Source organism: Anas platyrhynchos, chromosome 8 (assembly GCF_047663525.1).
Source record: "Anas platyrhynchos isolate ZD024472 breed Pekin duck chromosome 8, IASCAAS_PekinDuck_T2T, whole genome shotgun sequence".
NCBI lineage: Eukaryota > Metazoa > Chordata > Aves > Anseriformes > Anatidae > Anas > Anas platyrhynchos.
The window spans coordinates 39,793,796-39,803,935 of record NC_092594.1 but is presented as its reverse complement, the minus strand read 5'-3'; the positions used below and the strand labels follow the sequence as shown (position 1 = coordinate 39,803,935).

Here is a 10,140-nt window from a genome sequence, read left to right as displayed (position 1 = left end):
CTTCCATCCTAAACCGTTCTGTAACTCTAAGTGAGCATAAAAGTGTATTATCTTTTTGTGTTCTGGTCCTGTCTCTTGGTATCCAGACATCAGTAGGGGAAGAAAGGGAAAAGGGACGAATTTACAATTTATTTCAAGAGAATGGTATGAGCAGTACATAAACACAGTCCTCACAGACCAAATGGAAACAACCCAATGGCTCTGAAATGACCGGTACAGAAGAGGGGAACAGTTCTGATATTATCCATCTACCCAAGGCAGCTGAGAAACAACCCTCAGAACTGTTATTTCTGGTGATGTGGTGGCTTACACAAATGGGAATGTACACCTCAGAGTCTAAAGCAAATACCCCTTGCACTCTGGTTCCTTTTGTTAAAAGCAGTGAACACAAACTACTTACTTTTGTCAAGACTCTCACTGGAAGACAACAAATATGGTTATTACTGATGGGTACGAGTGATAAAATCAACAACACTTGAGGCATGAAGACAATGGAACTGTGATTAATAAGTCAATAAAAACACTTTTTAAATAGGAAAAGAGTGCAACTAGTAGAAATGTAATTCTGCTTACATTGGTATGTTTGCAAAGGAAATATGAAACTATATATAAGAATGTATTTTTTGTTGTTATGAATCAGATTTTGCACTCCTGTGTATACATTAATGTATATATTACATATATACATATATTACATACATACATTTTATGCATATATGTAAAATAAACTATATATAAAGGAAATATATATGAATTCCTGGACAAAGTAGGTTGGAAGGCAGTGAGGAAAAGACAAATTCCTTCAAGCTGGAATACAAAGTTGCAATTGCAATCATTTGATCAATTCTTATTAAAAAAAAAATAAGGAAAAAGAATAGCATTTTAAAAAATTTATTTCCCGTTATTTTCCACTCAAAACCCAATCAACAATGTTAAAAAGCCCTCGGTGCTGAGTTCTGGAGAAGCAGCAGTCCTGGACTGGTTACTTGATGTTGCATTAAACAATAATTTAGAGAGTTAGAACCCTCTATGAGCAGGGAGCAACAGTATTTGCACATGCACATCCAACAGTGCAAACAGAACTTGTCTGTGAAAGATGAGCAGACAGTCTGTTTCAAGGACTACTTTTTGTTAGGTAAAATCTTTGGAATCAGATATAAGAGCTGTAATACCACATATATAATGTAGAAATGGCTAATTAAATAACTTTTTGTCTCTAAAACAGTGAAAGGAATATAATTACAATCAAAAAAGAACTGTTTCACATACAAAGTAAATGCTTTTATTTGTGACAAAAAAAAAAAACAAACACAAAGAATATGGTCTTTGGTAGTGAGTATAATTTAGACTAAAAATTAAGAAGTTACAGACATACAAGAAGCTGTGTTTCTAATACTGTGGAAAAAAAGCAGAATCTCCTTGCAGTCAAAAATTATTAAAACAGCCTGCGTTGTACATTACTGTTGTTCATCGTTTCGTTCAGCTGCAGGACAACTGGCTTTATACTTTTTCTTCAAACCTTTCAAATATATTCGCAAACTGTCTGAATCTAATCGTGAATTTCTGGCAGTCTGAACCAATCTCATTGCTAAATGATATACAGCTCTGTGTTTCATCATCTCAGGAGTGCTTTCCTGCTGGTGCTGTTCTTAAAAACATACACATGCATTAAAACAGGAAATTAATTACGTTCTGTCATTACAATACCAATAGTGTATTTTCCAGCCTATTTCTGATCAGGTGTTTCTTGGTTTGAACTCCAACATTACATCTAATGCTCCTTTAACAATAAGGAATGATTTGTGTTGTCACCTAACAGTGATCTGAGTATAACCTCTTATAATTAGTTTCAGAAATAAAAGGTTTACTTTCTTGATGCCATCTATCATCATAAAACCTGATGTAGCATTTATTCTGTAGCCTTTTAGAAACAGTGAAAATATACAGTTTTATAAAAACTATCGATTAAAGTATAACTAACCACTACGTACCAAAATTTGTTTTGCAATGTGATTTGTGATTTCCTTTGCATCCAAAATTATGGATGGTGGTAGAGAGGAAACTTCTGCAGCTTTTAATCCTAAACATAGAAAATACAAATAAGGATTTTAGATAAAAATCTTTCCCCATCCTTCACAGTATGTGTGCTAGAATCAGCTGAGTTCATTTTTAAAGGGTGAAAGTTTCATTAAAAATATTTTAATAAAAATTTTCTATTTTGGTCTCTTTTTCAAAACAATACTGTTTTGAGAGGTGCCAAATGCATACTTTGTTGTAATGGTGTCTCTAAAATACACTTCCACATAAAGTTGCTGCTGTCAGTAAGTGGGCAGGATTTGATACATCAGATGCTAAAGGAAGAAAATGGGACAGTGGTGGTAATAGCTTTCTCTGTTTAGTTTTTCAGTTTGGCAGGCTGGCAAAATGCTGAGATTGTGCTAAACGTGCTCTCCACTGAATCTGGGCACCTAGTGGATATGGATGTCACATTCCAACTTCTACGCTCTTGCCAGCAGTCAAGGTGTCAGGTACTCAGGTTAAAAAAAATGTGTTTTTTTCTGCCCTAATATGATTTTTTCACTTTTCATTTTGCCTGTTACCCTGGCTGTTGAGAGGAAATTCTGTGCTTCGTCAGGTCTACACTAATCCTACATCTAATACTGTAGGGTTAAAAATGGAAAGGGGCAAGAATAGATCTTGCACTTTTTTTTTTTTTAATGTAACTTTGCTCGAGTACGACAATAAAGCAATACTGAGTTACTACAGGTCTCCTGTTCTCTAAGAACGCTGTCTAAACATACGTGTTTTTTTTTGTTCTGAGTTAGGCCTGTAGCATCCAAAACGGACCTTGTATTGCCAAAGGTAAATAAATTTACAGCTGAAATACTGATAAAGAAGCAGTTTAGGTCTAGTTAATTCAAACCTGATTGGAATAATCTGGAGTCTTCAGTCACCACTGGCTTGCAATAATCATGTGTAGCTAGTTTCCTGTTGATTAAATGTCACCTAAATCACAGATCCAACTACAGAATCTAGCATTTGGAAACATACGGATTTCCGTAACTCTTTAAAACATAGTTATACCTTATTGTCACTCATTCATTTATTGACTCACAATCCTTCAATTTGTCCAGTCTTCTATTAAGAGTCAAAGTGGAATCCATTACCATAGTTCTTTTCCTCTGTATATCCTTTAGAGAGCATGTAAGTGTACGCGATTTTCTCCTTCTTTATAGCACTGCTTCTCACATGTTGCACTTCAAAATGGTAATTTTCCACATTGGGATATAAAGCATCTATATGACACAGTTCCAGGAAATGTGTAGCAAACAATGTAAATGCCTAAATAAGAAGGGAAAAAAAAAAAGAAAGAATTTATTTTTGAAACGATCCTTTAATAAATAAACCCCACCTAGAGTACTGTGCTCAGCTCAGGGGACCCCAGCACAAGAGAGACATGGACCTGTTAGAGTGAGCCCAGAGGAGGGCCACAAAGATGATCAAGGGGCTGGAGCATCTATCCTACAAAGACAGGCTGAGGGAGTTGGGCTTGTTGAGAATGGAGAAGAGAAGGCTCCAGGGAGACCTTATAGCAGCCTTTCAACCTTTCAATACTTAAAGGGGCCTACAGGAAAGCAGGAGAGGGACTCTGTCAGGGAGTACAGTGATAGGACAAGGAGTAATGGCTTTAAACTAAAACAGGGTAGATTAAATTAGATATTCAGAAGAAATTCTCCCCTTAGAAGGCGGTGAGACACTGCAACAGGTCACCCGCAGAAACTGGGGATGCACCATTCCTGAAAGTGCTTAAGGCCAGGCTGGACAGGGCTTGGAGCAACCTGGTCTAGTGGGAGGTGTCCCTGCCCACAGCAGGGGGGTTGGAACTAGATGATCTTTAAGCTCCCTTCCAATCCAAACCATTCTATGATTCTACATTACAGTGAATAACAAAAATGATCTCTCAGATGTCCAGTTTTCCCTCCACAATTCTGAAAAGCCATCTTTAAATTACTAAAATAATAAACAAATGAAAAAAAATAAGCCATGAGTTCTATCATTGGCAAGGATATCTTTTCCCATTCAGGATTCCCCCACTCCTTTCTCAATAGAAGGAAAAGAACATCAGAAGTAACACAAAATCCATGATGCTTTTAAAATCTGACTTGGGTTATTTTGAACGACTGTCAAATGGTTGCCTTAATATTTTCAGGGAACGCTATTCCAGCAGTACAAGCTACAGAAAATGCGTGTGTTTTTAGACCACATCACAGAAGTACTCTGAATAAAACTCTGACAAGAAACTGAATCTATGCGTGTCAAAAAGCTGACAACAAACTGAGGTTGATTACAAAACTAGTAATAGAGGTTACTAGTAATAAAAGAAACTTCCAACCCATCTAAAATCATCTTCCACTTTTCCTCTAACCTCTAACCTCCGTAATCAACTCTTGAGTTGTATGGAAGATCCACTGGTAAGATAACAGACACGTAAAGAGGTTCAACTTTAATGTTCAAGCATACAAAGTTATACATATACTAACTAAGCAAAACTAAAGAGACTGGGTTAGCCTTTTTCTAGATAAGAAAGCAAGCTTCCAAGCAAGTTGTAAAGAGACGAGACCAGTGAACAGAAGTGCAGATTACATCAGCATTTTTTGTCTATCACCATATCTCTTTGCATTCATTGGTTACAAAAAAATGTTTTATGTAGGCAAGAAATACCTAAAAAAAAATTAAGTACAGTTATGAGAGATTACTGATTTGCTTCCAGTATGATAAAATAATTACAAGGCTTAAACCTTTTTTTTTTTTTTTCAGAATTACCTTCAAATTCAACAGATATTCACAGGCAGCATAACAAATGCCAATACCTTCTTCAGCACTGGTACCTCTGCCAAGTTCATCAATTATGATGAGTGATTTGTCATTAGCGTTTTGTATGATGTATGTTATCTAGGAAAATATTAAATTTGTTATCATTCCTAGAAATGCATCTTTTTTAAAACTCTGCTACTAATAGGAATAGTTTGTATTATTCAGATAAAACTTAAATGTAAACGGAACTCATCAGATCCTTTTTTTTTTCACAGCTTTCAAATAGCTGTGAATTCTAAACAAGCAAAGATTTGTCCTACAGCACTCTTTCTTTTTTCCATTGACCATATCAGTTTTCCTCAAAATATCCCAAAAGTTTGGGAGAGAAAGTGAGAAGGCTTAGGCTTAGAAAAATAATTCTGTAAGGCTCAAGAAATAACAAGAAAACTTTGGAACTATTGTCCAAAGGAACACCGATTTTTACCCAAATTGGAGTATCTTTATTTAAGATATGCATGTTTTCTGTAGTTTATCATTTAGGTAAGAGATTAAAGATGAATTTTTGTACTGTTTCTAAAATACACTCTATCAGGAGAAATATACTAGTATAATTTCAATCAGATTAACAGTAAAAATGGGCCCTGGCCCCTGAATTAGCTATGTTTAATACCTCTTTCATTTCCTTCATGAATGTTGAGGCATTTGTTTCTATATCATCATCCATACCTATTCTGGTAAAAATTTGCTCTGCAATTCGAAAAGAACAATACTCTGCTGGGACGTAAGAACCTACAAAACAAGGTAAGAGTTTTCTCATATCAGCGTGACAAATGCCAGCTTGCCTGAATACATCAGTGTTTTACATTTAGTTCTTATGCACTGTAGAGAATGTATCTTGTTCTGCAAAGTTTTGTAGGATTATATTCTACCACTACTTCATAAGAAAAAATATTACAAAGATACCATAACTGAAGAATCTGATCAGCAAAACCTTAAGAAATCATATGCCTGAAGCTGTGTGTCAGTCTAAATGAATGCAAAAGTGCGAATGAACTGTAGAATTAATTTACATTTCTGTAGACATTGTGATACTAACCCCACGAAATCTTAGTTTGATAAACCAAGATTTATATTGCTTTACCAGACTTAGAGACTTACTAGTTTTATAGAATACAAAAGAACAGGAAGCTTGCCAGAAGACTTTGCAGATTTTATTCATATTAAACTCATGTTTCTGAGAGTAATTCCTGAAGAACATGCTGTTTGAGATTACACCTATAAACACACACTGAACAAATTTTATTCTGCACTGTGAAGTAAATTCAATCTAGTAGTTAGGATCAGCCTATTAAGGTCTTTCTCCTGTGCTACTGGCCTTACCTTTCTTCACCTTCAAGGTAAGAATCACGAAAAAGTCCAAAGTACAGGGAGGAGGCTTTGATAGTGAGACTTTACAGGTATTTTACTTTCATAATTTTAGAGATAGAACTTTGCAATATTTATTACTTCTTTTATTTGAAGAAATAGTTTATCATTTATCTATTAATTCTGCTTGCCTGCAAGAATGTTTCCCCACATAACTGAGGTATCCTTGGGTTCATCTATTCTTCCTGGATGACTTAACACGTACACAGCCTACTTTCAGGACATATGCTATTAATCTAGCATAAGGTGGCTAGACAGGGTTAGGGTGCTCGAACAAATGAAAGCACGGAACTGTGCTCCTCCTAAAGACAAACCAGGCACAATTCCATATATAGGTGACCATGTAAGCTTCCACAAGCAGACACAAAACTCTGCAGTGCTCTCTGTCAGCAAAACAAGAGCTGGCAGGAACAAACAACAGAATGCCTTGAGTTGGAAGGGACCTTAAAGATCATCTAGTTCCAATCCCCCAGCCATGGGCAAGGATGCCACCCGCTCGATCAGTTTGCCTAGGGCCTCATCCAACCTGGTCTTTAACACCTCCAGGGATGGGGCATTCGTAACTTCTCTGGGCAACCTGTTCCAGTGTCTCACCACCCTCGGAAGGAAGAAGTTTACTCTTAACCTCTAATCTAAATCTCCCTTCTTTTAGTTTAAAATCATTCCCCCTTGTCCTGTCATCTGATTGAGCAAGAAGTTGCTCTTTTGTCCAGAAGAATCCAAAAAGTCCATCTTTTTTTAATAGTCCCCTTTAAGTACTGAAAAGCTGCAAAAAGGTCCACTTTGGAGCCTTCTCTTCTCTAGCCCCAGCTCTCTCAGCCTTTTTTCATAGGAAAGGGGTTCCAAGCCCTCTGGATCAACTTCGTAGACCTCCTCTGGACCTGTGCTAATAGATCAACATCCTTCTTGTGCCAGGGGCCCCAGACCTGGACGCAGTACTCCTGTTGGGGCCTCACAAGGGCCACCTAGATAGAAGGGGACAGTCCTCTCCCTCAACCTGCTGCCCACTCCTCTTTCGGCACAGCCCAGGATGCACACTTGGCCTTCTGGGCTGCAAGCACACACTGCTGGCTTATGTCAAGCTTTTCACCCAACAGAACTTCCAAGTCCTTCCCTGTAGGGCTGCTCTCACTGAGTTCTTCTCCCAGTCTGTAGTAATGTCTGAGATTGCTCAGACCCAGCTGCAGCACCATGAACTTAGACTTGTTGAACCTCATTAGGTTCATGTGGGCACACCAAGCTTTTGTCCAGGTCCCTTTGGATGGCATCCCTTCCTTACGTTGTATTGACTGTACCACTCGTCTTAGTGTCATCTGCAACCTTGCTGAGGGTGCACTCCCATTGTCTGTGTCATTGATAAAGATACTAAACAGTCAGTACCAGCCCAAGGATGGACCCCTGAGGTACGCCACTCATCACTGGCCTCCACCTGGACAGACATACAACCACTGACCACTACTCTCTGGGTGCAACCTTCAAGCCAATTCCTTATTTACTGAATGGCCCACCCATCAAGAGAACTAAACATTATATTTTACTATTTAGATAGAATCTTATTCTTGAAACTGAAATATTAAGCTTCAAAAATAATTCTATTTTTAACAAGAAACCAATAAAAGTGGTGCAAAAGATTACAAATATGGTGTAGTTTTACTCACCGATCTGGGCCATAATTTGACAGAGCGCAATCTGTTTTAGATAGGTTGATTTTCCACTCATATTTGGTCCTGTAATAATGAGAAAGTTGCTACCCTCTGTCAGGTATGTGTTGTTAGATACAGGTTTTTCCATAGCTATCTTTTCAAGAATGGGATGCCATCCCTGTTTGATCGCTAAAGTATCCGTAAATTCTGGACGAACTAAAAGAGAAAAAGGATATAAAGCTTTATAGAGTTAGTATGGAAACCTTTAAGTTACTAAACTAGTGTGTTCTGAAATAAATTCATTCTTACAGAAGTCAAACTCTGTGGTCCTGATTCCCTATTTTTTACTTTCCTGTAGTCAGCAAGACTAAGATAGAGCACTTGAAAGAATTACCAGCTATTTTCAGATATAGATTCTGATCGTCTTTCAAGCCTTCAAGATTTATTACAACAAAAAGAATCCCATAACTAACACTTCATTTCTAAATTAAGATAGAGTTTGTGTTGCATGGTAAGTAGTACAGAATTCCAGTAATAAAGAAAAATACAAACAGTGAAACTTCAAATGGAGAATGTGGAACCCAGTTTCATTTTTATATCTACTATATAGCAGTATAAAAATAAATTATAAAAATGAACATAAAAAATACAGGGAAGTCATGAACTCTACCTGTTACTAATACATATATACTATTAGATAATCATAGGAAACAAGGAAGTTGCCTTTCATTTTTGTTCATATAGTATATTGATAATCCATGTATATACCATGCCCATGTAGATCCATTTGATACTGGGACTATCTGTATGTATTTCTGTCCAAACAGTCTTTTTCGCAACCTATTCATTTCTCATGCCTCCTCTCCATCTACTTCTATGGCAGTACTGCAGGCTAACAAGGAAGTATTGTTAAAATAGCTTATCTGTTTAAATGGAACAACCTTCAAGGAAGAAATGCCAAAGCAGGTTTTCAAGTGTCAGCGTTGAGGAACTCAACTACCATGTGTGGCTTTTAGCCATTTAATGATTTAGAAGAGAGAGAGTCAAGTGGCACAGGAGATTGAAAGCTACAAATGACAGTCTGTTTCTCTGGGCAGATATGCATTCAAGCCTGGCAGTGCAAACTGCAGGTACAGATTTACAGGAGAAGCAAAGCAGCTTTATACATGTATTCATTATTAACTGCTGAAGTTCAGTTGTGCTCTGATTCCTTTGGTGTGAAAAAGGCTGTAATGACTCAAGTGTACCAGTTACTGAATGGAATCATCTGCACATAAAGAATCACTGCGATACTGCAAAGTAAACAAATTCTGCTCCTGTACCGGAAATTTCAGAGCAGCATCAGTAATGATGAGCTAATACACTTACTGAGATGGCTTTCCAGACCTGATGTGATTTAGCATCTACACAGCATTGTACTCTAGATAACTACCTCAGGTTTGGATTGGTTGTACAGATAGGTATCTCAGGTCAGCACTAATTGAAGACCATGAGTTCATTTGTACATTGCAAAAACGGGGTGGGAAGCAGAATGACACAGTGATGCAATATGACCAAACTTTTGACCCAAGAGGTGAATAATATGCAAGTAAGCACACAATCTTGGATTCCTTAGAAGACTCCCCAAAAATATGTAAAAGTGTTACAAAAGTTGAAGCAAATAAAGAAGTTAACCCCCTATTTTGTCTAAAGATATAAGAAGGCTGACCTCGTTAATATAATCTTGTGTCCTTTTGGAACAGAAGGGTCAACTCAGCACATTCACAGACGACATACTTTTGAAAAGAATACACTTAAACTGGCTAATTTGAAAAGACTGGCTATGAAGGCTTACAGCATCTAAATGGCAGAATGCATTTCCAATGGATGGAAATAGGAAGAGTATCAGCACAAAACTGGCAAGGATAGACCAAGATACTTAGAGCCTACTGAGTCCTATATAAATAGAGTAAGTGACATGGGCCTAGCAATTGGAGAACCAGACAAACAACACGGACATCCTGCAGCAGGGGAGTCTTTAATTAGCCTATGACAGAATCAAACAAGAAACTTACCATAGTCGGAAACAGTGCAGACATGGGCAAATGAAAGCAGCATGTCCAGCATTGACACAATATCAGACAGCTTGTATAGGCAATGAATATGTTCATAGATCTCGTTCAGTAGCTTACACACGATTCTAAAATAAGACACTGATTTAGCTGTTGTACAGTACCTAGTGTCACTTTATACACCTTATGGAAATAAAGCAACAGTT

The 10,140-nt window shown here is 37.3% G+C and overlaps 1 protein-coding gene across 15 annotated transcripts in view; it reads right to left on the bottom strand.

The window, feature by feature from the left end:
- Positions 1 to 877: 877 nt before the first annotated feature.
- Positions 878 to 10,140, bottom strand: part of MSH4 (mutS homolog 4) — a 30,795-nt gene continuing 21,532 nt past the window's right edge. For 5 of the 15 annotated variants that reach the window (XM_072041939.1, XM_072041941.1, XM_072041944.1 and 2 more), the window contains 7 exons: positions 9,938 to 10,062; positions 7,899 to 8,123; positions 5,486 to 5,604; positions 4,825 to 4,953; positions 3,168 to 3,342; positions 1,992 to 2,080; positions 878 to 1,643 (listed from right to left, as the gene is read on the bottom strand). In XM_072041939.1, the coding sequence (XP_071898040.1) occupies positions 1,458 to 1,643; positions 1,992 to 2,080; positions 3,168 to 3,342; positions 4,825 to 4,953; positions 5,486 to 5,604; positions 7,899 to 8,123; positions 9,938 to 10,062 (1,048 nt within the window). In that variant the 3' untranslated portion in view covers positions 878 to 1,457. Of the gene's footprint in view, positions 3,343 to 4,824; positions 4,954 to 5,485; positions 5,605 to 7,898; positions 8,124 to 9,937; positions 10,063 to 10,140 lie in introns of all 15 variants that reach the window. The other 10 variants (XM_072041940.1, XM_021272258.4, XM_072041943.1 and 7 more) reach the window with 9 other exon arrangements.